Source organism: Nannobrachium achirus, assembly GCF_963921795.1.
Source record: "Nannobrachium achirus genome assembly, chromosome: 10".
Lineage (NCBI taxonomy): Eukaryota > Metazoa > Chordata > Actinopteri > Myctophiformes > Myctophidae > Nannobrachium > Nannobrachium achirus.
Window position 1 is genome coordinate 5,242,813 of NC_137819.1, and position 27,928 is coordinate 5,270,740.

Genomic DNA, 27,928 nt, shown 5'->3' on the forward strand with positions numbered 1-27,928 from the left:
TTTCAGATCTTGACAAGTGACAAGCCAGTGGGCCAATTACATGAGTTATATTTTGTCGTTGTCGGGTGGAAACCTTGTATGTCCAAAACCGTTTGTTTTGTACCTATTATTTTAAAAATGATTTAAACTAGTGAAAACAGCCGATCTACAAGCACAAAAAGCCTCGCACCGCTAGTATCAAAACCTCCACAGCCTGTCTGTCACACGTCACGTCACGTCACGTCGCGTCGCGTCGCGTCGCGTCACAATTTTCCCCTACTCATATCTCCGCCACTGTTGCCCCGATCCATGCCAAACTTTGCACACACACTCCTTGGCTGCCAAACCACATTTCTGACATGACATGACCCTCTTCTAGCGCCACCATGAGGCCGATTCTTGCAAGACACATTTTTGGACACTGCTCCTACAGATTTTGCCCTAAAATCACTCAAAGCGGTACACAGTATCTCTACAGTCATGTCATCAACATGGATCCTGATTGGCTACCATTGCCTTCCAAAGTTTGTGTATGCGACCTGACGGCTGCTTAACTCCCGATTTAGGGAGCCTTACTGGTTGACTAATGCTAGGTTATTGGTTTACATGTCATCCTAGTTTACTGAGGCACTCTCTCTTTGCATTAAATGTAGGCTATGTATGATAAGAGCGTCCGCTAAATGCCTACATTTCAAATTGCAAAAAGCGATTATACTTCTTGTGTTTATTCATGTGATTGACAGTTGGTTTAGCCACCTGTGTGTGCCACCAGATAGATCATGCTAAAGTCTGTCTTTAGCAGGCTAACCGTTTAACAAGGCAATAGTGTTGTTCCTCATGTCTCCTGCAGGGGGAGTCGTGACAACTCGGGCTCCAGCTGGACGGGCAGCGGCAGCAGGCAGAGCAGCACCGAGACGGACTGTCGCCACGGCAACGACCCCCGGCCCTGGAGCAGCACCGACTCCTCTGACTCCTCCTACCAGTGGACCAGCCCCGCCCCCAAACCCCGCCAGGCGGCCAATCACAACAGCTGGGGCGCGCAGGCCACAGGTTTGATCTTTTGGTTTTGGATTCGGTACCCCTTTTAGAATCGAGAGTTACTTTATCCCATTCCTAATGGCCGTAAAGTAGTTCTACGGCGTAAACCCGGCCTGGTGGAGGCCTGTGCTCCGAGGAGCACACTTTTCTAGCTACTCGTGCCAGCAGAACACGAACATACTGCAATTGGCTGGGTATGTAGGTATGTCGGTGTCATTCATATTCCTTTGTTTAATCCCGTAGCCCAATCAGGGACCAGCATTTGTGGCAACGTCATCATTAACAGCCAATGAGGGACCAGCATTCCTGGTGATCAGTGGTGCTTTGGGATTTTATTTTCCGGGCGGACGGTCATTTATTGACGTCACGTGCACGCGCGTGCACGCGCCTCTAGAGGCTATTTAGATAGAAAGGATGTCAGCAGATCTAATGGTGGGAAAACAATAGTTTTCTAGTCTTAATTACATTTGCATTGTTACTTAAGATTTTATGTTCTACTTTCTTTTAATTCATTTAGAAAAGACAGCGCTGCAGTAGGCTAGAGAAACAAAGTTTGCCTTGAACGAATCTCAAAAAATACCACAGTAATGGAGCCATGTATGAGGACACACACACATCGACACATGCACATGCAGTCACAGCTGGAAACCTAGGTGTTAAAGTAGGCTATATATCCATATGAATAGAGGGGACTTGAGGACGCTCACACATTCACCACTAGAAACCTGTTATGCAAAGTAGTAGCCACTGATTAAAGTATTGCTTGTAGTTATCGCGGATTCGCGGGGTGGGGGGTTGTCGCGGCTCTCGCGGGGGGTATGCACGCGTTTACACGGCCGTGCACCGTTCGGTGCCGTCCGTGCGTCCGTGTGGGAATTTTTCGACCACACGGCGTCCGGTCGCGTCCGGCCTCCAAAGCCAGGTTTTCTTCAGAATATGTATGACACGGATTTACTAAGGCACTATGACACATCTGGAGTCCACTGTTACTAGTGCGTGAATCAAAAACTGCATCCCGGTTCCAACAATGGACCAAGGGCGGAGCGCTTGTTTTCGGTGCAGATGACGGAGGCACGTGAGACACCGGCGAGCGAGCGTTAGCGAGCGAGTCGCCATTGTGTCGAGCGTTGTGACGGTCGCGTGAGCCGACTCAGCGCCGTTACCGACTTATGTGCCGTTATGGACAGAATAGTAAATCTTCAGCCCCCCGACTTTCGACACCTCCGCGCGGTCCAGGGGAACACAACGGAGCGCTCCCTACCTCCGCTTCAGCCAATCACAAGCTTCCACTGCTGGACTCGGGATGCTGTTTTGATACACTCTCTCTCTCTCTCTCTCTCTCTCTCTCTCTCTCTCTCTCTCTCTCTCTCTCTCTCTCTCTCTCTCAGGCTCTATCTCTCTCTACAGAGTTACCCCCGCCTGTGCTCGCCCCCCCTCTCCTCCCATCCCGGAGGAGGCCGCCGCCCCCACCTCCTCTAACTCCGCCTACATCATGGAGAACGGCATCCCACCGGGGAGCATCCTGGTCAACCCACACACTGGTACGTCATGCACACACGCACACACACACACACACACACACACACACACACACACACACACACACACACACACACACACACACACACACACACACACACACACCAGTGGTGGAAAAAGTACTCTGTAAGTAAAATTATCAATACTGAAATGTACTCTGTTACAAGTAAAAGTCCGGAATTCAAAATGTATTCCACTAAAAGCATGAAAGTCTTGGTATCAAAACAAAAATGTTTGAAAATAGCAGATCTACAAGCTCACAGATCGGCTTGTAGATCGGCTATTTTCAAATATCTTCAAAGCAACTTGTAACTAAAGTTTTCAAATAATTGTAGTGGAGTAAAAGTGCAATTTTTGGATCTGTGATGTAGTGGAGTAGAAGTAAAAGTATTGGTAATTACAAAAGACAAAGTTAAACAAAGTTTTCTATTGATTACTCATGCCATGGAGACTTGAGTTCAATAATATCTGTTTGTATTTTTCACATTCCTATGACAAAAAATGTATTATAGTAAATTTACCCCCACTGATTCCGGATGGGGACCCAAATGCATTTGGGTCCCCATCAGGAATAAATGGGGGAAGATAATGAAATTATTGTCTTAGGAATGCGACTAAAACTAAAAAATCAAACCTCGGTTCGAAGTGGAGCGGTGAATCTGTGTGTGTGTGTGTGTGTGTGTGTGTGTGTGTGTGTGCGTGTGTGTTTGTGCCTGCACAACAGCGCCCCTCCTTTAACTTGTGTGGCCACTCAAGGTATTGCCAGGCTACAGACATACCCAGCCAGCCAGCCAGCCAGCCAGCCAGCCACATACATACCTGTCTATTGGGAGCGCTTTCACCGCTCCAAAAAATATTATTGAACTCAAGTCTCCATGGCATGAGTAATCAATAGGAAAAAAAAGCCATTTTGTGGGTGAACTACTTCTCTAAGTGCTTCACAACACTGCACACATGCGAACGCACAGACGCACGCACGCACAGTTCCTGGTAGAGCTCCTTCCTGGCTTCGCGGTCCTTAACCCAAAGCGTGACCTTTGCCCTCACAGGTCAGCCCTTCCTGCACCCCGACGGGACCCCCATCGTCTACAACCCTCCTGACAGCCAGCAGCCAATCAGGAGCCAGGCCCAGCCACAGGGCCCGCCCCCTCAGCCACAGCAACAGGTGAGGTCAAGAAAAAACACAAAGTGAATAATTATCTCCTTTTATGGGCCGTTCTGTCCGTGACATCAGCTGTGGTGATGTCGGCCTCTGCGTACTCTCTATGACAAGGGTCTTCAACAGGGGGTCCGGGACCCATACATGGGCAACTGGCGGCCCGGTGGCCACATGCGGCCCGCTGGTTAATATCGGAATACTGATATACTGTATTATTGAGCTGTTAAAAATTCCAAACATGGCCTGCTTTAATTCCGTCAGTCTATATTAGTAGCTTAATAACTATAGTAGTATTAAAGTGTATTTTTTTATGTCCAATGTATGTATTTGTATTTAGGTTCATAGAGTCAACATGAATATATAACTAAATGCGTTTGAAATTAAATCAAAATGTTACATTTCAGGATTCCAATTAAAAAATAGCAAAAATAATTCAGGATTCCAATTCAAAAGAAGCAAAAATAGCCGATCTACAAGCTCAAAAGGCATCGCAGCGCAATGTGTATTGAGCTTGCAGATCTGCTATTTTTGCTTCTTTTGTATGAGATACTTGAATGACAAAGTAGGAAGTAACAATATGCAATGTGGCCCTCTGGAGTGAAGTCAAGCAATGAATATATAATATATATATATATATATATATAGAATCCATTAAGGTTGTGGGGGTCCCTGCTTCATCTCTCTTTGGCAAGAAAATAGCAGATCGATCTGCTATTTTCTGCGAAGATATTTAATGCAGAGTGAAGAACAGAAAAGCCGCTGGCAGTAGCGTCAGTTCAGTAAAAGCTAGGGTATGGCAAAGATGGGAGTCCTCATGGAAAAGAGGCATTACATTTTGTATAACACCGTTCTATTGTGAAAATAGCAGATCTACATGGTCGTTGTGAACTGATCGGCTATTTTCACAAAGTCTAAAAAAAAAGAGTTTTGACAGTTTTTCACACAGGTTTATGGTTTCTTGGGCTGGATATGGCAGCCTGGAACGGTTGTTCAAGTGCAGCTAAACTTGGCATGTTAGTAAACGTGCCACAATTAACAATAATGCATTGCACCTGTGCAGCTGACCTGCGGAACCTGGGAATATACCATTTTGTCAAAGATGGGGAGAATATAATTATAATACCTTGTCAAAGTGACCATTTTGTTACATGTTGCATTTGTAGTTATTTTACTGTAATTTAACAACATAATAACCAGCACAGATAGACAAAGAGACATTCATGGATTTATATTTATTTATCACTTTTATTTCCCCCCCCCCTGGACCCAGGGTATGGCAGCTGCATACCCCTGCCATACCCAATTGACGCCCCTGGCCGCTGGCATAGATCCCCGAGGGGCTCTGCTCAACAACACATGGGGTTTAAGGGGTTAATGACGGCAGTAGCTGAGAGGCCACCTGGGGAACCAGAAGGTCACGGGGTCATGTGTGGAAGTGTCCCCGCGGCCGCAACACTTGACCCCCTGGCCGCCCCCCCACGGGTGTTGCTGTACTATTAATAGCACCCACTGCTCCTAATAGTCAGGACGGGGTCATTCCACGTATGTGGCAATGTGTACAGTGACGAATACTCCAACAACATTGGCCTGTACACTGTATCACAAGCCAGTGGTGGAAAAAGTACTCACATTTTCTACTTAAAGGGCCGCTGTCAGCCCCGAAATTATAATAGTATGATACAGTTCAAGTGGTCTCTCTCCCGATGTGTCCATCCTGAAACAGTTTGAAACTGTCACAGTGTAATCTGCCCCTCGCCCCCCAACAACAGCTGACCAGTACAGTAAGTAGTCTAGTTACAGTCAATTAATTTGATTGGCTTATAATTGCGCATTCCCACAATGACATCATAAAAATATTAAATTGTTTTTAAAATGATTTCTTAAGGTGACAGTAACCCTTTAGGTGACAGTCCCCCTTTAAGTAAAAGTATCAATACTGCATTGTAGAAGTACTCTGTTACAAGTAGAAGTCCAGAATTCAAAATGTACTTGAATACAAGTACAAAGGTATTGGCATCAAAATGCACTGAAAGTAAAAGTACAAAATGTTTGAAAATAGCAGATCTACAAGCTCACAACGCGTCGCAATGCGACGCGTTGGGAGCTTGTAGATCGGCTATTTTCAAATAGCCCAAGGTATAAAATAGGGCTAAAGTGGTTTATGTATGTTTTAACGTATTATAATTTATATCAGCAAAGTAACAAGTAACTATAGTTTTCAAATAAAGGTAGTGGAGTAAAAGTACAATATCTGGATCGCAGATGTAGTGGAGTAAAAGTGAAAGTATTGTAAATTGGAAATATTCAAGTAAAGTACAAATACCTCAAAACTGTACTTAAGTACAGTACTTAAGTAAAAGTACTTAGTTACTTTACACCACTGTCACAAGCTGGGGACAACGTAGCCCTGGTCCATAGCGTTAGTGGAGTTCTCCCTAACGCTATGTTCCTCTACCTCCCAAATCCTTGGCAAATCCGGAAAGACCCGTCGTCTGGTCGACCCGTCAAAAAACTGTTTCGCCCCTCACCAAACCAAAGGTATCAGTGAACAGTTGAAAGCTTACTCTACTTAGTGGACGCGGTCTGAGCCCCCCGCCACACGGTTAAAATACATTTCTTGGCCAAAATGAAAAATATTCCACCGGATGGAGACACCTTCCTGGTTGAAGACTGCATTTACCTTCCAACGTCGCAGAGTTGAATAACACCCAATGAGACTAGTGCTCTGTGTAATTCGGTCCTCTGACCTGCGCGGCAGTAGTGAGTTAGGACCCTGATGGTGGTCAAAGAACGGTAGCCTGTATCTTTGTGTTTGCCGGGGTGAACACAGCATGAATGTCAGTCACAGCTGTCTCTCTTTTTGTCCCATTGTGTGTGTGTGTGTGTGTGTGTGTGTGTGTGTGTGTGTGTGTGTGTGTGTGTGTGTGTGTGTGTGTGTGTGTGTGTGTGTGTGTGTCAGGTGGTGCAGTACTCGCCTGTGTCGTATGCGGCTCCGCAGATGATGCCGGTGGCGCCAGCGCCCCCTACAGCCTACATGCCTCCTACGCAGGTACAGTACAGTATGTATGTAGCTGTCAAAAACACACCTGAGATGGGTCCAGTGTTGATTTCGTCGACTAAAACTATGACGAAAAATGAAAAATGTCGACTGCGTTTTTTTCATTGACGAAAACTAAATAAAAACGTAGCTGTGATGACTAAAACTAAGACTAAATATATTGACAATTTCGTTAACAAAATAAAAACTAGACTAAAACGTTATGGAGGGGGACTAGTGGAGAAGACACTAGTCATTTTATGTTTGGTTGCTCTCAGGTGTTGCGCGTTGAAAATAGACGATCTCGTTGTGAGCTTGTAGATCTGCTATTTTCAGTCGACGGCCAAATACATATAATTCTAGGGGGTCCTTCACATGAAAAGGTTTGAGAACCACTGCCGTAGAAACGTGTTAAAAAAAAAAGAAAAAAGAATCGGGTCAAAATTCAAATCTTTTTCAAAAATAGCAGATCTACAAGCTCGCAGCACGGCACTCGGTGCCGCGCTGCGAGCTTGTATATCTGCAATTTTCAATAGTTGAAAACAAAATAATAATACGCTATAATCTCTCTGGCCAGCAGGTGGAGGAGCTCTCCTCTCAGTTCACCCACGCAGTGGCGGTGAGCTGTCAATCAACGGGGGAGGCTCCGCCCCTCTACGCGCCCCCCGCTCAGGGTTACGTCTATGCAGCCCCGCCCCCTCACAACCCCCCCGCCTACTGCCAGCCCTCACCTCAGGTACGCGCGCACACACGCACGCGCACACACACACACACACACACACACACACACACACACACACACACACACACACACACACACACACACACACACACACTTTCTTCTTGGCTGATCTAGAGCATGTTTGCTGCCCCTCACTTATTCATTGTGGCAGCTGTAACTGATTCGGACACTGACTCTTCTTTTGTCTCTTTTTTTTTAAAGATTTATTTTTGGGCTTTTATGCCTTTATTGATAGGACAGTAGACTGACAGGAAATGAAGGGTGACAGGCAGCAAACGTCGGGATCGGGATTCGAACCCACGACACGCCGTCTAGGCAGCCTAGGGTGCCCGGACCACCAAGCTGGCAGCCCAGGCCCATGTGTCTCTTTAAAGGGGTTTATAATTGACTTTGAAAGCAAAGTAAAGCGACTTTCAGACGGGCCGCGGTTGCCGCGTCCTAGTGATTCTTTGTCAATGAGAGGCAGGACAACAACAATGGCTGCTAGGCATAATATCGCCAGGCGTTTACTCGCGGAGCCATTGTGTTTGTGTCTCCACATGAGAGACCGCGACGCGATCCCCGCTGATCCGAGCGGGAACTTCCGCGTCGACCGCCGTCCGTCTGTAGGCCGCTTAAGGGACTAGATAGAGACACAACTTGTACTCCAGTCACAAATTTAAACTTTAAACTTACTTGATCAAATAAAATAAAACAATACTCAACTTGGGCTTCAATGCCAATGACTCGAGAGTTGACTCGACTTGAGTCCTCTCTTAACTTGAGACTTCAAGTCACTTGATACTGTCCAACAAGCTTAAGTTAGGACTTGTTTGGGACTTGGAACATGTTTTCTATCAGTGATAAAGTGTAACTTATTGATTAATTAAAGGTGTATTCAGTGATAATGAAAGTGGCCGGGGGTCATCTTGTCCCTTACTGGCCTTACAGCGTGGAAATGTTTTGTTTTTTATAGATTTTTTACACCATTATAATGTTCTCGTTTTGATCATTAAACCCAATCACTGAATATCGGTAGGCCTACGTCTCCAGCTTCAGGATATATACGATACTGATTTACTACGAGACTGTGGCATTTTGAGTTCAGTAGTTTACAATCTAGACATTTAGCAGACGTTCTTAATTCAGAGCGACTGTTGTTCTCAAAACTTTTATTTTGACCATCATAACTAAACATCGTAACATAACTACGGCCATTGGTCGAGGACTGGCTGGCCACCTCTGAAAACCGAATCTAGCCATGCTCGCACACATTCTAGTGAGGAGAATGAATGGAAAATGTACCAATTATATTTTTATTTGAATGAAATACAATCACTGAATATACCTTTAATAGAGTTATGTTGCCACTCCTGCTCGTGGATTTCACACCGTTTTTCTTTTTCTCTCACGTCATCACTTTGTTCTGTCTGAAGTTCTCTCTTCAGACTTTTAGGTCATGCGGTGTAGTTCCAAGATGCAGCCACGGGGTGGCACTTCTTGGAGTGAGCAAACTGGGCCACAGACAGACGCACACACACACACAGCACAGATACAGATTAATTGCTCACTGTATAAATGCCTCACACGAGAAATATATTTATCCACAGTCTGTCTGGAATGTACTGTGAATATAGGCTAGAGTGTACTGTATAACTATAATACATCAATGTCTGCAGCGGATTATAAAGTGTACGTATTGACATTGTGGATCTGCTACGTCCGCTAATTAATACAGTAAATACATGTATGCCTATGACGTAACTCGGGCGGCACTGAGTCGGCTCAAGCGGACTTCGCACCGCTCGACACTGCGACCCGCTCGATTTAGCTCGCTCGGTGGTGTCTCAGGTGGCTCAAGTCCGCTTGAGACGGTGCGCCTCCGTCGTCTCCAACGAAAACAAACGCTCCTTTACAAGAACGAGCCTCAGCCCAAATGCTTCATAGTAGGGCATTAACGAAAAAGTCGACAAGTCGACTGAGTCGACCTCTTTACACAAGTCGACTCCCACCAGAAAAAGTCGAAAGTCGAAGTTGAAAAAAAAAAAATCCTTCGCATTTTCTTTTCTATCATTATTTTTGCTTCATGTGTGCGTCTGTACAACATTCAAACAGTAGGATTGCTTATTGTCAAGGACGGAATGATCCAATATTACACTGCTACATTACCGTTCATTTGGTGTAACATGGTTCTATTGTGAAAATAGCAGATCTACATGGCGTTGTGAGCATGTAGATCGGCTATTTTCACAATTTCTGCCTCTATATATTTGACAATTTGGACAATGTTTAATTTGTCATTTTAGAAATGTGCAGATACCCTCTATACACTTTATGTTGGTTTGTTTACAGTTGAGTGAGAAAACAATGTTGCACATTAAGTTAATCATCTGGACACCCCCCAAAATAATTGGGGGGGGTCGTGTGTGATGTGATGACGTCATCAAACGATAAAGTCGACTTCAACTCAACTTTTTACTGAGTCGAGTCGACTTGCAAAAATCACAAGTCGTTAATGCTCTACTCTGTATTGGATACTTTTTAGTACCACGTTTAGTACCACTTTCACACCACTCTACCCAGGTCCTTGTAGTGGAAAGCCTGGCACAAGTGGGCGGTGTGGTGTGGTGGGGTGTTGGGCCATGTCAGTGGAAAAGGGGTGATAGATGCACGGTCCAAGAACAGGTGGTGGTAGGTTGAACATGGTTAAAGAGGTGGTGCCATGATTCCCCCCCCCCCCTCTAAAACATGATTATCAGGTATTATGATTATACTAGGAGGAAGATTTTTTCCAAAAAAAGTATACAGAAAGAGTTAAAATTGGGTTTTTATGTGGCCACACCCCCAGTTCATTAAGTATGCAAGGATGCCTTCGTGGGTGGTGACCCAGCTGATATAGCCACACCCCACAGTGTTGGGTGAATGGTAATTGGGGAGGAGTTGATACTGTGACATACTTACTATCTGTGTTTTTTAACTGACACTTTTCACCACAAGGTGGCAGCCTCCAAGAGAAAACAAACAAATACTAAGAGAATACATCATTTCTCAAAAAAAAACACACCAGGGGGTCTAATGAAGTACTTTCAACCTCCTAGACACATGAAAAACAGAAAAAGTACAAAACTATGGCACCACCTCTTTAACAACGTGGTGTTGTTTTGTCTTGTCTTGCCAGATGCCTGTGTATTATTACTCCACCCAGTACCCTGCTGCCTCACAGACATGCAGGCCTGCCTCGCCCAACCAGCACGTGCACGGCCAGGGAGCGCCACCTGCAGGTAACCGCTGGTATTACCGCTGTTAGGGCAGTCACAATCATTACATAATAATCGTCTAATCGCAAATATTTGATGTAATCGGGATTCTTTTTCATGATCGCCATTATCGTTTCCATTTTGAAAAATGTTCATAAATTAAAAAAAAGAAAAGAGTGGAAATAGCAGATCGGCTATTTCCACTATCAATGTTCTTTTTTAAGTATGAAGTTGTCTAATATGTCAGTAATTTCTTTGTATATTTAGGTTATGTGTCATATCTCCCATGTGCAACTTCAAAGCCTACAAGCCCAACAGAAATGTAATTGTCAAAGACAAAAACACAATTAAACCGTTAATCGCAATTATTTGAGTGACAATTAATCGTCATGTAAAATGTCATAATCGTGACAGCCGTGTGTGTATTTCTCAAAGTATGCGCGCGCGTGTGTGTGTGTGTGTCTGTGTGTGTGTGTGTGTGTGTGTGTGTTCCTGGCAGTAGGGAGGGGGGCCGTTACACTGTCAGAGATGTTAGTCTGAGGGTCTCACAGTGAACCGGTCTCTTTGCCTGCTGCTTCTGCTCGTCACAGAAACCAACAACAGATGTGTAATAAATGTATAGACTTATTACGTCAACTTAACTTGAGGTCGCGGATGCACACGGACAAAATGAGTGGCTGGCATATCCCTTAGAGATCTACTACGGATGCCTCCCGAGCGTCTCCCTACAGGGAGGTCCTCGCTGCATGTCCTACTTGGAGGAGGAGACTTATATCTCCAAGCTGGCCTGGGAACGCCTCGGGATCTGCTGAAATGAATTGTTGCCCATGTGACCCGTCTCCGGACAAGCGGTCGAAGGTGGATATAGATGGAACTGTGTCCGCAATTCATGGCTAAATGTGTGTGTGTGCGTGTGTGTGTGTGTGTGTGTGTGTGTGTGTGTGTGTGTGTGTGTGTGTGTGTGTGTGTGTGTGTGTCAGGTTATGCTCCCGGTGTCCTGGGGGTCCAGGGGTCCCAGAACTACCCAGCCATGGCCTCCCATCAGTGTGGCACCGTACAGGTACGTCCTTACCAGGGTTATTATCATAGTTCACTGAAACTAACAAAATAACAAAATAGAATTAGAACAAACAAACATTTTTTGTTAAATGAAATGAGAATAAAAACGAGACTACAAAGCAACATTAGTAACTAACGATAAAGATACTAAGTGCTGTTTACGAAACTACAAATCATAGAGGAAATGTCCTCAGTTTTAATCTTTGTAAAAGAAATTCAAAACATTTCCGACCTTCTTGTCGTTACAATAAAAAGGTAAAACAAATAAAAACTAAAACTAAACTAAAATTGCAAACCTGCTTTAAAAACTAATTTAAATTCATCTGAAATTGAAAATATAAAGTAACAAAATAAAACGTAAAAACGGATGAAAATTGGTCCATACAAACAATTTACTTTCCCTTACAGGTGAGACTATTGCTGTCACCATCATGACATTTTTTTACTTGACCATTAAAGTAGTAGAACATATAAAAAATAAACTAAACAAGTGTATTTTAAATGGAAAAGGACATTCTAATGGGTGAATTAGGTTCAGATGCGCCGTGCTGGATTTGAACCCACAACCTCCGCTGTAGTGGCCAGGAACTTTACCACTGCGCCACCATAGCACATTCTCACTGTCTGTTTAATGCAGGGGTTCCCAAACAGTTTTGTCTCAGGGCACCCCATGAATATTTTTTTTAATCCGAGGCACCCCTACATTATGATTTTCACTCCCAGTACATTATATTTATAGCATATTGTCGTTGTCGGGTGGAAACCTTGTATGTACAAAACCGTTTGTTTTGTATTTTTCATCTATAAAATGTACCAAACTAGTGAAAACAGCAGATCTACAAGCACACAACGCAGAGGCGTTGTGTAGATCGTCTGTTTTCACTAGTTTTGTGCGACAGTCTTGTATGATGAAGCAGGGCTTTGCTTTACCAAAAGACGTACACATTTGAAACTTGGAGATACGAGGTTTCTGCCCGACAGTGACGATATTTGAGTGATTATGTTGCGAGGGAAACGTTGAGATAATAGCCGTTTTGGTTAGAACTGACTGAAAATAACTTTGTACTTCAAGTTTAAAATGATACTAAATATTTTTTCAAGTGTCCAAATAAATTCCAAATATTATCAAATGATCTCGCGGCACCCCTGGACTGCTGTCACGGCACCCCAGGGTGCCCCGTCACCCACTTTGAAAACCCCTGGTTTAATGAACGGCCCCTGGCAGGATGCTGGGATCTGGGGGCGCTCGTGTTGTGTACATTTTTGACTTGTTGCCACCTTTCTGCGGTCACTCGTCCCAACGAGACAGAATTTACAAACTGCCTCGTCTGCATTTTTCGAGGCCCGTCGTGTCAACGTCGGGCCCCGGGCCAGCGCGCTGCCATGCCTGACAACGTTTCTGTTTACAACCCAGTCCTCCCGCCATAAATAAATGAGTAAGTGAGTAGGTATAGCCCTGGGGAAACAGCGGAGCCATGTTGCCCGCGGCCACGAGGTCAGCAGCCCCCGTCTCCTGTTTCTGTTGCGTGAGGCGGCTTGACGCACGACCAGTGATACGTTTACTTAAAGGGTCATTTCACCTCTGGGACAACCCGATCTTATTTTATTGTTGTTTGGGACAAGATCAACACAATCCTGAGTTATTTTTTGTGTTCAATCTATGTTTTGAGATATTGTAGTATTTCAGCATGTACTAGTGATGCAAAACGCATGATGCAAAACACATCACTAGTACATGCTGAAATACTAAAATATCTAAAAACACAGATTGAACACAAAGAATAACTCAGGATTGTGTTGATCCTGTCCCAAACAACAATAAAATAAGATCGCGTTGTCCCAGAGGTGAAATGGCCCTTTAAGAAAAACTATCAGTACTGCAATGTAGAAATACTCTGTTGTAGGGCATTAACGAAAATGTCGACAAGTCGACTGAGTCGACTTCATTACACAAGTCGACTCCCACCAGAGAAAGTCGAAGTTGAAAAACAAAAATCCTTTGTATTTTTTTCTATCATTATTTTTTGCTCCAAGTGTGCGTCTGTACAGCATTCAAACAGTAGGATTGCTTATTGTCAAGAACGGAATGATCCAATATTACTGTGCTACATTACATTTGGTATAACATGGTTCTATTGTGAAAATAGCAGAACTACATGCTCATCGCGAGGCGTTGTACCAAAAGTAGAAAGTACTCGTGCAGAATGTTGCATTTCAAGTTTTCAAAATGTATACGAATCTTTTGAAAACAGCAGATCTGCAAGATCACAATGTGTCAGGATGCGACGCATTGTGAGCTTGTAGCTCACCTATTCTCAAATGGACGAAATTGTATATCGTCATTGTCTGGCCAAAACCTCTTAACTCCATTTTTTAGGTTTTAGATTTTTGGGCATAAATCAGGGCTATTGAACACCCTTTACATCTGAGTGTTGGTTAAAATAATATTGAACCAATGGAAAGTAGTAAAAAGTGCTTGGGACAAAACCTCCTAACACCACTTGAGCTCATTTTCCCGAAAATGAACATTTAGGAGTTTGGAGGTTTCGGCCCGACAGCAGAGATATAATAGGGCTGAAGTGCTTCATGTAATGTTTTGTAATAATAATCAAAATCTACAAAGTAACTATACTATAATAACTAAAGTTTTCAAATAATTGTAGAGTTCTCAACAGGCCTGAAAATGAAGGCCCGACCTAACTGGGCCATAACCGGGCCGGCCCAAATAATTCTCATACATATTAGGCCCTAGCCTGGAACCAGACCAATCCGCCTGGGCAAAAAAAAAAAAAAACGTGCCCTTGGCGAATATGGATCTGGCCCCGCTCAATTGTGAATCCATTTCCTCTCCACAAAGATCTGGGGGACCAGTCAGGGCCCAGCATTGGTCTGGTCTAACCAATCGTGTCCAGAGTCTTTTTTTTTAACCCACCCCTTGGAAATGAAAATTCTGCTCGCGAGTCCAGACTGATATCCCATACGCAGTGAGGAATTAGTATGAGCAACGCCAGGCTAATTAGGCCCTACCTGGCCCGAAAACGTCGTTAGTATCCTTTCCACCACTGTGTACAACAGGGGTTCCCAAACTTTTTTGTCTCAGGGCACCCCATGAATATTTTTTTAATCCGAGACACCCCTACATTATAATTTTCACTCCCAGCACCTTATATTTATAGCATATCGTCATTGTCGGGTGGAAACCTTGTATGTCCAAAACAGTTAATTTTGTATTATCTATAAAATGCCTCGCATCGCGAGGCGTTGTGTGCTTGTAGATCGGCTGTTTTCACTAGTTTTGTGCGACAGCCTTGTTCTTGTGTGATGAAGCAGGGCTTTGCTTTACCAAAAGACGTACACATTTGAAACTTGGAGATACAAGGTTTCTGCCCGACAGTGACGATATTTTCGTGCTTATGTTGCGAGGAAAACGTTGAGATAATAGCCGTTTTGGTTAGAACTGACTGAATAACTTTGTACTTCAAGTTTAAAATGATACTAAATATTTTTTGTGTGTCCAAATAAATTCCAAATATTATCAAACTATCTCGCGGCACCCCTGGACTGCCGTCACGGCACCCCAGGGTCACCCGTCACCCACTTTGAAAACCCCTGGTGTACAAGACAGTACACCCTCCTGGACATGAAGCCATAGCGTGTCAGCAACTAGCCCCCCCTCCCCCACAAATCCAACCCTTGATGACGCTGAGTGCCAGGCATAGAGAGACAGAGGCCTTGGTAATTGGTATTTGGGTGACCATTTTTATATAGTCTTTGGTATGACTCACCCGGGGGGGCGATTCAACCTTGACCTTCCGATCATCCCAGGGGCGGCTCACTCTTAAACACAAGGCCAGGGGTGTCGCCCCAAATTCCGGGCCCCTGTGGGTACGAGGATTCACTGCGGGCCCCCCCCATGAATGTTCTTCATAGGGGGAGGAGGGGGTTTAACCCATTTAGACATGGGAACCCACCCGTGATTACGCGTTATTTTGTGCTCTAACTATTGAAAAACAGAAGATATATATAAGCTTGTAGATCTGCAATTCTTTTTTGAAAAATCGTGAAAATGTGCGCAAGTCTTTGAACATTTCAAATCCTTCTAAGGTTTTTGGTAAAAACCTATCTTTCTATGTCTGTGGTGCTCAAACCTTTTCACGTGAAGGACCCCCAAAATGTTACGTATTTGGCCACACGGACCCAAATCTCAAAATATTTAGTTCCAGGGACCCCCCCCCCCCCCCCAGAAGCAAAATTCGAGTTACAAATGTTCGCTTAAAAAAGTACATCTATTCAAAGATTTGCACTCATTTTCACGACCTTTTCAAAAACAGCAGATCTACAAGCTCGCAGCGCGGCACTCGGTGCCGCGCTGCGAGCTTGTAGATCTGCTGTTTTTCCAATAGCTAAAGTATAAAATAAGTCCAGGCCTCTCCACCTTGGGCCCTAGTAACTCAGTCCCCCCCTTGTGACGCCCCTGCACAAGGCCGCTGAGCTGGCTGATCCTCTGCCATCTTGTCACGTAATCGCTTCAAAGGTCCGGTAAACAACCTCGGACTGACACGGCTGTTATTGGACACCCGCGGGCCGACCGACCCACCGACCGACTGCCTGGCATAGCTCAGGGCCAGGGGCGTCACAATGGGGGGGAGTGGGACTGAGTTACTAGGGCCCAAGGTGGAGGGGGCCTTAAAGGGATATTCCACTTTCAACAGGGAAACACCTTATGGGCTTTTCTCCCCACACACACCCATTGTAACTTCAATGATAGATTCATTAAAAAAACACCCATTATTTTTTTTCTTGTGACTCATGATACCACCCTAATACGTGAGCAGGCAGTGTTTTTTCAATAACTTTTTTTTTTTTTCATTTATTTTGAATAATTATTTGGGAAAATGGAAAAAATGAAATACAAAAAATTATTATTAAAAATCAATGAAAAAAGTTATCAAAAAAACACGGCCTGCTCACGTATTAGGAGGGTAGTATGAGTCACCAGAAAAAAATAATGGGTGTTTTTAATGAATCTATCATGGTTAAAATGAAGTTTGAAGTTACAATGGGTGTGTGTGGGTACTGGGTAGAGGCCCTTGGCCTGGAGGGCCTGATAACATTTACATCAAATATCTAAATACTGAATGAAGAAAATTAAAAACTGTTCAGGGTGTTCATAAAAGCCTGATTAGACAATAAAATTACCAAAAGTTTTTTTGAAAGTGAAATATCCCTTTAATCATTTTATACTTTAACTTTTCAAAAATAGCAGATACACAAGCTCACAGCGCGGCACTCGGTGCCGCGCTGCGAGCTTGTGGATCTGCTATTTTTGAAAAGTCGTGAAAATGGGTGAAAATCTTTGAATATGTATTTTTTTAATGCGAACATTTGCAACTCCAATTTTGCTTCTGGGGGGTCCCTGGAATGAAATATTTTGAGATGGGGGTCCGTGGCCAAATATGTATCATTTTGGGGGTCCTTGACATGAAAAGGTTTGAAGCACCGCTGACATAGAAACATAGGTTTTTCAAAAAACCTTATATAATAATATTCAAAGACAAATTTTCCAGATAAAAAAAAAATAGCAGATCTACAAGCTCGCTGCGAGCTTGTAGATCTGCTATTTGTCAATAGTTAAAGCACCCAGGGTCCAGCATTTGGTGCGATGCCCCTGCTCGGGGCTCCGACCAAGTAACTTAGTACATTTACTCAAATACTGTACTTGGGTAACGTTTTGAGGTGTTTGTGTTTTACTTGAGCATTTCCAAGTTTCAGTTTTACTCCACTGCAATTATTTGAAAACCTTAGTTACTAGTTACTTACTATTATCACAAAAGCAAACATACATGAACCACTTCAGCCCTTCCGCTGTTCGCTATTGAGCTTGGCACATTTCCTGGGGCAAGCTGCCCAGATCACACATGTCACACGTGTCTTCTTATTTCACTCTCAAAAAGCGCCTTCAATGTAGTGCATTTGAAACTACATTGCAGTTCACATCATGGGGCGATCACTGCTTGCCTCCTGTGAATTGTTTTATTTTCATTTTAGTTTTTTTTCTGTTTATTTCGTGGCTGAGTGAGGTCAGCAGACAAAGTGACGTGAGTGAGATGAAAAAACCTGGGTGAAATGTGCCAATCTCAATGGGAAACAACGGTATATGCATTTCTGCCATTTGGAAATAGCTGACCTACAAGCTCACAATGCGTCACGATGCGACGCATTGTGAGCTTGCAGATCTGCTATTTTCAAAAGATTTGTATACATTTGAAAACTTGAAATGGTACATTCTGCACAATGAGTACACTCTTCTTTTGGTACTTTAAGTACATTTTTATACCAATATACTTCTGTACTTTCCCCCCCCCCAGACTTTTATTTGTAACAGAGTATTTCTACATTGCAGTATTGATACTTTTAGAAAAAAGTTTCAAATGTGAATAGTGAATACTGTTTCCACCAGTGGCTCTGTCTGTGACCGGCAACTCTTTTTGAGCGGTGGTCACAACGCTCCTATACGTGGCCGTGTGTGTGGGCCTGTCTCCGTCCGTGTATGTAGCCTAAACTTCGGCGCGTAACTAGTGCCGCACCATTTACGCCACTCGCGCAATATATACATCAAAATGTGCGGCTCGGCCGGGAATGGTGTGCTATTACCTTTCGTTCTGATCCGCCTTACCATGCCGACGTAATCGGCAAAAAACGACGCTTAATTGTCCCCATTGACTTATAATGGGACAATGCAAGAAATCACTTTCAAGTATTTTTCTCTCGTAAACCATAGGAGCTACAGTTTCAAACCTCGGAGAGGAGATTCATAATGATTTTAAGAATGAATCGAAAAATAATTACATCACTCGGCCTCATGGTGGCGCTATAACGGCCCACTTTACGTTTTGCCCCGTAACTCTTGAACCGTAGATCGGAAAATTAAAATTCTTTTTTCCCTGGATTCCTTGGGTCAAGACGCATCTCCCCATATAGGCCACGCCCATTTGCGCCAGGATAGATTTTCCGCCATCTTGACTTTTCTCCAAAACACACTTTTTGCTCCTTTTCCTACATATTTTCTTCAAATGTCACAAAAATCGGTACACATGATCTATGAGGTGGATAAACCACCGCTCAGTTCACACGGGTGTGATTTTTTACACTGTCGCTGGTTAGTGATCACTGATCAGCCCTTACGTCACGTAACACAATACTATTATCTCACAGCCTAATCGTGTCATCACTGTCTGGAGTAATATAATACGCGATTGTTGTTGTTTTGCCGCTACTCGAGTAGAATCAGTCGATAAATACCGGGACGCTTTAACCTCGGCGTCGCTATTTTGGGCATGGTGTCAACGCGTAGCTGAGTGGGCATAGAGGCCACCTGGGAATGGCTCCCCCCAACCCATAACCCCTAACTGCTCCCAAGGCACAGTATTAATAGCATTCACTGCTCCTAATAGTTAGGATGGTTAAATGCAGAGGACACATTGTACGTAAGTCTAAATGTACTGTGACAAATCCAAAAGCCAAAATAAAAAGGCAAACATCCTTTGAAAATAGGCGATCTACAGGACAAGCATACTAGTAAGACACCTTAAAGGATTTTATTGATTACTCATGCCATGGAGACTTGAGTTCAATATTTTTAGGTTTTTGTAACATTCCTAAGAAAAAAAATAGATTATAGTAAATTTACCCCCGGATGAGGACCCAAATGCACTCGGGTCAATGGGGCAAATTTATTGTAATAAAAATGTTGAATGCGACAAAACCCCCAAAAATATTATTGAACTCAAGTCTCCATGGCATGAGTAATCAATAGAAAAAAAGTCATTTTGGGGGTGAACTACTCCTGTAAGGGCGAGAAGCACCTCACACTGAAACAACAGAGACATAATATGGGCATTCCCAGATATGGGCTAAATATTGATGACATCTAGGGATCTCCATATATGGGCATAAAAGGGACATAATTAATTTGCAAGTTTGTCTCGCGTCGCGACAACCTCACAGGATATCATGAGAGTGACACAATATGTCCATATACACTGTATGGGTATTCCCAGATATGGGCTTGTCGCAGTTTACCATAAGATATGTCACAGCTTGTCCGTGTCCGTGACGTGTAGATGTGTAGACTTGTACACATTGACCGTAAAAATGTGTCATCATGATGTCATCATGCTCTGATGTCACTGTAATGGGGAACGACTCTACCAGAATGGGTTTGCCGCTCTGACATCACACTCTGGCTTCACTGTGATGTCGCACTAACAGAATCCCTTTTATGCCCATATATGGAGTTCCCTGATGTCATCAATATTAACGATGCCCTGTTAGAGAGATCCCTGTGATGCCAGGGGGAACAAATCCCTTCTATGCCCATATATGGAGATATGGAGATCCCTGTGATGCCAGGGGAACAAATCCCTTCTATGCCCGGGGCGTCAATTGGGTATGGCAGGGGTATGCAGCTGTATAAACAGTTACTTTTAAATATAAATCCATGAATGTCTCTTTGTTTATCTGTGCTGGTTATTATGTTGTTAAATTACAGTAAAATAACTACAAATGCAAAATTTAACAAAATGGACACTTTAACAAGGTACTATAATTATATTCTCCCAACTTTTATTCTCCCCATCTTGACAAAATGGTATATTCCCAGGTTCCGCAGGTCAGCTGCACAATTAGCAATGCATTATTGTTAATTGTGGCACGTTTACTAACATGTTTAGCTGCACTTCCAGGCTGCCATATCCTGCTCAAGAAACCGTAGAAACGGGGATAAAAACGAAAATGTACTTCTTAAAATGAATGTATCATGCCTGTTGCTAAGGTACGGCAACATGACTGGAACAGTCATGTTGCCATACCTTAGCTTTTTTCTGAACTGACGCGACTGCCCTGATGTCCACATCCCTGATGCCCACATCACTGCCCTGAGGCGTCTTACTAGTTTTAATTGTCCCATTCTCTTTGTGTCTCTCCCTGCTCCAGACCAGTGTGATGCCTGCAGTGGGTGGAGAGGCGGGGTACTGCTGTGTGGCCCAGGTGGGCCCTCCTTCTCACCACTGTAGCAGCCTCAGCTCCCAGCCCTGGGCTGCCCAGTACTGACCCACCTGCACCCAGTACTGACTAGAGCAGTGTTTCTCAACCACTGTGCCTGGGGACCTTTGGTGTGCCCCTGAGAAGGGCCAAGTGTGCCCCTCGAAACTGCTTGAAAGCCAGTATTGTATTTATCATTTTAAAAATGATTTAAACTAGTGAAAACAGCCGATCTACAAGCAGACAACGCCTCGCACCGCGAGGCGTTGTGTGCTTGTAGATCGGTTGTTTCACTATTGTTGTGCGACAGCCTTGTATGATGAAGCTGGGCTTTACTTTGCGAAGAAATGTACACATTTGAAACTTGGAGATACAAGGTTTCTTCCCGACAGTGACGATATTTACACCCCCGTATTATGTTGGTGTGCCCATGGATTCTTGGGACATGAAAAGTGTGCCCATGCAGAAAAAAGGTTGAGAAACACTGGTCTACACACACACGCACACATACACACACTCTGATTTTGCCTTGGTACAGTATATATATCATGATATTCGTGTCAACCGCGCACACACACACACACGCACACACCCACCCACATACAGTAACCCATGCATGTGCGCACGCACATAGACACACCTCAGCGCACACGCACATTGTCACCATCATCCACGTGTCACTGTTGTTACCAAAGCTAAAAAAAATAGTATTTATCAGAGCTGCTGTAACCGAATGCATTATTTATATTCACCAATATAGTTTTATATCGATATTGAAATATATATTATATTCTGTTTTAATGAAATAAAATGTGTGAAATGGATTTATACAGAGTCTCGTGTTTGTGTTTATAGCTATGACGGTATACATGTTATTTATCAGTTGATGATTTCTCACAGATGACAATGATAACAGTCTATGGATCCAGGGCATGTTGAAAAGAAAAAAAAATAAGTTCATAAAAACATTGTCTGATTTTCATTTTTTCCTATAAGCATTAGCAATATTGCCCAGTATTAAATAAAGTCGTTTTTTTTTTTTTTTTTTTACATGAATTTCAGCTAAATCAGTAAAAACGCCTAGCTCTTTTAGTGTTTAATGTGATATAGCAAAGCAGAAATGCAAACATTTACCATATATATCATATGAATTGTTTGGTATTGAGTCAAAGTCAATGTATCATGATGATTTGTTAAGTTAAAATTACTTATATTTTTCATAGCCTCATTATTGCTATTTAAAGTACCAAAAGAAACACATCTACGTGATATTAATAAAAAGGGAACACAAAAGTACAATAGTTACATAGCAAAACAGGGGTTTCCCCCCGAAAATACATGTTTTAATTAGTTTAAACCCAGTGGGACAGAAAAACCAGGGCAGATTGTTTTTATATTGGAAATGAATGGGGAAAAAATATTGTTTTATAGCCTCATTATTGCTATTTAAAGTACCAAAAGAAACACATCTACGTGATATTAATAAAAAGGGAAGAAAAAAGTATAGTAGTTACATTGCAAGACAAAGGTTTTTCCCCGAAAATACATGTTTTAATTAGTTTAAATAATCTGAAACAGGCAGACGACTGAGAGAGAGAGCGAGAAAGCGCAGTGCATCTTGGGTTAGGGTTAGGGTTAGGGTATAGTTGTGGAATTATAGGCTGGCTGTCAACATAACATGTATTTTAATTGTAATTCTGCCCATTTAAAATATATATGTACCAATCGAATACATGTGTTGAATGATCGATTGTATAGACACAAAAAAAGAAAGACTCTTGTTTTGAAATGTGCTTCTGGGCACTGTTTAGAGAGGAAATGGCTTCCAAAGGACACCCCTTTTAACTTGTCTGTGCGCCTGTCTCCCCGTGCGTACTACGGTGCGTCTTGGACTAAAGTTTGGTACCCAAGGCTAAAAATCCATCGTTAGGTCCTAAAGAAGCCTAAAAAATAGTTTGACGTTTTTATCCGCATTGTTTAGATTATGTCAAAAACCAGGGTTAAGCCACCACACTATATTTGGTGGGGACAAGCCCTAGCTTGTACTCTCGGTGTTCTTCGTCGCACGACGAAGTATATGAGGGCTTAGAAGCAGTGGCGTCAGTTCAGCAAAAGCTAGGGTATGGCAAAGATGGGAGTCCTCATGGAAAATAGGCATTACATTTTGGATAGCACGGTTCTATTGTGAAAATAGCAGATCTACATGCTCACAACGCCTCGCGCTGCGAGGCGTTGTGAGCATGTAGATCTGCTATTTTCACAATGACTAAAAAGACAAAAAAATACCTTTGTCAGTTTTTTTACACAGGTTTCTACGGTTTCTTGGGCTGATATGGCAGTCTGGAACGGTTGTTCAAGTGCAGCTAAACTTGACATAATATAGTAAACGTGCCACAATTAACAATAATGAATTGCACCTGTGCAGCTGAACTGCAGAACCTGGGAATATACTATTCTGTCAAGATGGGGAGAATAAAAGTGTGGAGAATATAATTATAATACCTTGTTAAATTTTGCATTTGTAGTTATTTTAAAGTAATTTAACAACATAACCAGCACAGATAGACAATGAGGAATTCATGGATTTATATTTTAAAGTAACTTGTATTCTCCCCCCTGGACCCAGGGTATGGCAGCTGCATACCCCTGCCATACCCAATTGACGCCCCTGCTTAGAAGTGGTTTAAAAAGAAGTATGTCAACGTGTTTCACGGCCTCAGCTGTGTGGGAATGGAGGAGGTGGTTTTACATGGTGGCAGCTGCCAGTCTAGACAAGGTATGTCAACACCTGCTGAGGTCTTCATCAGATAAATGTGGTTCTCCTCATCATCTTCGTCAGAAAGAAGTGGCGCTGGGGGGCGTGTTCTTTCTCCTCCACATCATCAGGGCCCATACCCTACTGTAGGTGGGGTTGCCCCTAGGGCAGTGGTTCTCAACCTGTGGGTCGGGACCCCCAGGGGGGTCCCCAAATTATTTTGGGGGGGTGCCCAGATGATTAACTTTTTTTTTTTCGCTCAACACCAAACAAACCAACATAGAGTTCAAGTGTATAGAGGGTGTCTGCACATTTCTAAAGTGACAATGTAAGGACTTTTTTAATACCCCTAAAATGACAAATTAAACATTGTCCAAATTGTCAAATATCAGAGGCAGAAATTGTGAAAACAGCCGATCTACATGCTCACAACGCCTCGCAAGGCGAGGCGTTGTGAGCATGTAGATCTGCTATTTTCACAATAGAACCATGTTATACAAAATGTAGTTCCTCAACTCTTAGGGCTCGTCATGGCAGGGGGTCCCCGGGTTCAAATATGATTATTTTGGGGGTCCCGGCCTGAAAAGGTTGAGGACCACTGCCCTAGGGTAAAAAAAAAAAAAAAACTGCCTCCCCCTGGCAAGCCGGGACGCCTGATGGAGGGGAAAGGAGCTGGTTGGAATAACTTGTTCTTGGACTCCTCATGCATAGAAGAAGGAAGCATGAGGTCAGCCTGTTGCTCTCCCCAGAGTGGAAGAGGGAGAGTAGCACACAGGATTAGAGATGGCACGTTCGTGAACAAATCAAGTCTTTTGAACGGCTCTTTGAAATGAACGATGGGATCTGGTTCGCAGTATAAGGAGGGAGCCGTTCTTTTCTAATGAACATGTGGTGGAAAAAGTACTAAAATTCTTTACTTGGGTAAAGGTATCAATGCTGCAATGTAGAACTCTGCCACAAGTAGAAGTTCGGAATTAAAATGCACTTGACTATAAAGGTACAAAAGTAATGGTATCAAAATGTACTTAAGTACCAATAGTAGAACGTTTTCCAATGAATACAATGTAGAAAAATCATTTGAAAATAGCAGATCTACAAGCTCACAATGCGTCACAGCGCGACGCATTGTGAGCTAGGGTCAAAATGTATGGGCCTATGGGGCTGTTAAGTATGACATCATTTTGTAGGCAGAGGAGAATTTCTGCCCCCAGTTTCCGTGAATCTTTTTACTATTTTTACTATTTACACATTTTCTTCTCTTTGTTGTTGAAAGGAAAGTGTTAGAATTATACTTTAGTCGTTATTTTTTAGTCGTTGTTTTTTGAAATAGTGAGGGACAGAAAATGCTCTGGGGGCAGATTCTCCTCTGCCTACAAAATGATGTCACAGCTTAAAAGCCCCATTAGGGTTGAAGTGATTTGCAATCATAATAAAAATCCAGTAACTAAAATGAGACAGTCTTTTGAACGGCTCTTTGAAAGGAACGGATCTCAGAGATCCGGCTCACTTCAAAGAACCATAAATCCCATCTCTACACAGGATTACATTTAGGCCAATCAATCTAATAGTGTGGTACGATGTGTACTTCCGTAGGATTTTTGTGCTAAAATTGTTTTTTTTGCAGATCCTGGTTCTATAGAGTCCAAACTATGAGAAAATGATGGGTGCCAACTTTTCCGGACCCCCGCCGCCTTTCTGGGGGTCATCTAGTTTGGGACCTCCCAGAACAGTATGCCAGCCAGTTAATGTCCAATTTTCTTAATATTAGGATTGTTTTGTAGGTTTTAAAACATTCTGAGTTCATTTATTACACTTTTGAAGCAGCCAGAATAATCTTTCTGACTTTTGGTTGGGGTCCTTCCTCACCTGGGACCCCCCAGACGTACCCCTGTGCCTATCTCAGTAATCGCTCTGCTCCTGCTCCAGAAAAAAATCATATTAGATCATAATTGAATAAAAAAATGTTTGTAGCTGGGCTCTAAAAACAAAAATGAGTAGTAGGCAAATACCAGGGGTCTTCCACAGGGGCTTCGGGACCCCTAGGGGGTCCTCAGAGTTACTACATAGTGTACTTCTAAGGATTTTCTTTAGCTGGGCTTTTATAGGGACCAAATTGTCAGAAAATTATGAGTGTCAGATTTTCCTGACCCTTGCCCCTTTTCTGGGGGGTCATCTATTTTAGGACATTGCAGAACAGTATGCCAGCCAGTTAATGTCCAATTTATAATATTAGTGCTGTTTTGAAGGTTTTAAAACATTCTAAGTTCATATATTGCACTTTTGAAGCAGCCAGAATAACCTTTCTGGTGGGGGTCTTTCCTTACTCTTACAGTCCTTGCTCTGCTCCTGCTCCAGAACAGTGTCAAATTAGATCACAATTGAAGCATAAAAGCTTTTGTAGCAGGGCTCTGACAACAAAGATGAGTAGCTAATACCAGGGGTCTTCCACAGGGGGTCTGGGAGGTGTCCTCAGAGTTACTACAGGGGGCCAGCCAAATATCTGGTCACCCCAACCTCCCAGTCAGCCAAGACATCTGACTGGAAAATACCCACCACTCTCTGAATTCCATCCATTTTCTTCAATTGGTGGAAGCTCAGGGCAATTTGTCAGGTATCATTTATACTGCATTGTGACGTAGTTGGCATGGAGGATATGTGGTAGCAGTGCAGCTCCAAGTTCTTTGACTGAAATCCCATCCCATTACCCTGCATTATCACAGATGCGGGGTTGTTGGACCAAAGTGCTCCAATGACTCCAATGTTGATGGAAATAAGTAAGCCTTGCCCAGCCCTGAGGCTCATAGGGCAGGAGTCTATGTCCTGTTTCAGTGAGGCAGCTTGATGTACAAGTACCCCTGGACAGTGGACATGATAATAGTTTGTCACAGGGACATACACCAATCCAGCCTTTGATGCTGAGGTCATATATTCAAGATGTATGACAAGATGACTGTGTGTGTGTGTGTGTGTGTGTGTGTGTGTGTGTGTGTGTGTGTGTGTGTGTGTGTGTGTGTGTGTGTGTGTGTGTGTGTGTGTGTGTGTGTGTGTTGTTCTGCGTTCCCGCTCTGACATCACACTCTGGCTTCACTGTGATGGCACACCAACAGAATCCCTTTTATGGCCATATATGGAGTTCCTTGATGTCTTCAATATTAAGCCCATATCTAACAGGACTTCATATGGGAATGCCCATATATGGAGGCACATCGGCCACACTAACAAAATCCATATATGGCCAAGACAGATGGCCAAGACAGCCCATATCTGTGTGGCTGATTCTACAGACAGCGATCTCCATGTATGGGCATGCAAGGGTATGATGTCAGTTGTCATAGACATCATAGGACTTTCACATAACGACTAACTGAGTAAGCATGTTTGGGCTCTCACAGCATATCTCCATATACAGTACATGGATCTCCATATATGGGTACCAGGGGTCTCCATATATGGGTAACTTGTCATCACTGGCCAGAAGGCAAAGAATTGGCGCCCTGAGGCATCTTACTAGTAAATAATACTGAGAATACTAATAAACCATCAAGTACACTACATAAACCCAGGATGCATAAAACTAACAGTTTTCTAATATTATTCAAAAATAGATAGCAAATTGCAGAACTGGTTGCAAGAATAGGGCCAACACTGAAATAGCCATTTGGCTGGCACCCTGTAGTAACTCTGAGGACAACTGGGGGTCCTGGACCCCCTTTGGAAGATCCCTGGTATTAGCTACAACAGGTACAAAAGCTTTTATGCTTCAATTATGATCTAATTTGACACAGGGGTCATTACGGGGGTCCCAGGTGAGGAAATACCCCCACCAAAAGTCAGAAAGGTTATTCTGGCTGCTTCAAAAGTGCAATATATGAACTTGTTTTAAAATTTTCAAAACAACTCTAATATTATGAAAATTGGACAATAACTGTCTGGCATACTGTTCTGTGAGGTCCTAAAAGGGGTCAGGGGTCAGGAAAATCTGACACCCATCATTTTCTGAAAGTTTGGTCCCTATAAAAGCCAAAGCAGTAAAAAATACATTTTAGCAAAGAAATCCTTAGAAGTAGCCTACACTTTGTATCACACTATGTAGTAACTTTGAGGACCCCCAGGGGCCCGAACCCCCTGTTGAAGACCCCTGGTATTTGTTACTACTTATTTTTGTTTTCAGAAAAAACTTTTATGCTTCAATTATGATCTAATATGACATTGTTCTGGAGCAGGAGCAGAGCGAGTACTGAGATAGGCACAGGGGTCCGTCTGGGGGGTCCCAGGTGAGGAAAGACCCCAACAAAAAGTTAGAACGCTTATTCTGGCTGCTTCAAAAGTGTAATAAATGAAC

The 27,928-nt window shown here is 43.2% G+C and overlaps 1 protein-coding gene across 1 annotated transcript in view; it reads left to right on the top strand.

Annotated features, from left to right (window-relative positions):
• arpp21 (cAMP-regulated phosphoprotein, 21) overlaps positions 1-20,900 on the top strand; it is a gene marked incomplete at both ends in the record, with an annotated part of 42,991 nt that extends 22,091 nt beyond the window's left edge. Inside the window, 8 exons of the mRNA XM_080734678.1 lie at positions 830-1,054; positions 2,425-2,558; positions 3,606-3,721; positions 6,675-6,764; positions 7,333-7,488; positions 10,652-10,754; positions 11,711-11,790; positions 20,784-20,900. Coding sequence (XP_080590804.1) covers positions 830-1,054; positions 2,425-2,558; positions 3,606-3,721; positions 6,675-6,764; positions 7,333-7,488; positions 10,652-10,754; positions 11,711-11,790; positions 20,784-20,900 — 1,021 coding nt within the window. The remainder of the gene's footprint in view (positions 1-829; positions 1,055-2,424; positions 2,559-3,605; positions 3,722-6,674; positions 6,765-7,332; positions 7,489-10,651; positions 10,755-11,710; positions 11,791-20,783) is intronic.
• Positions 20,901-27,928: the final 7,028 nt, after the last annotated feature.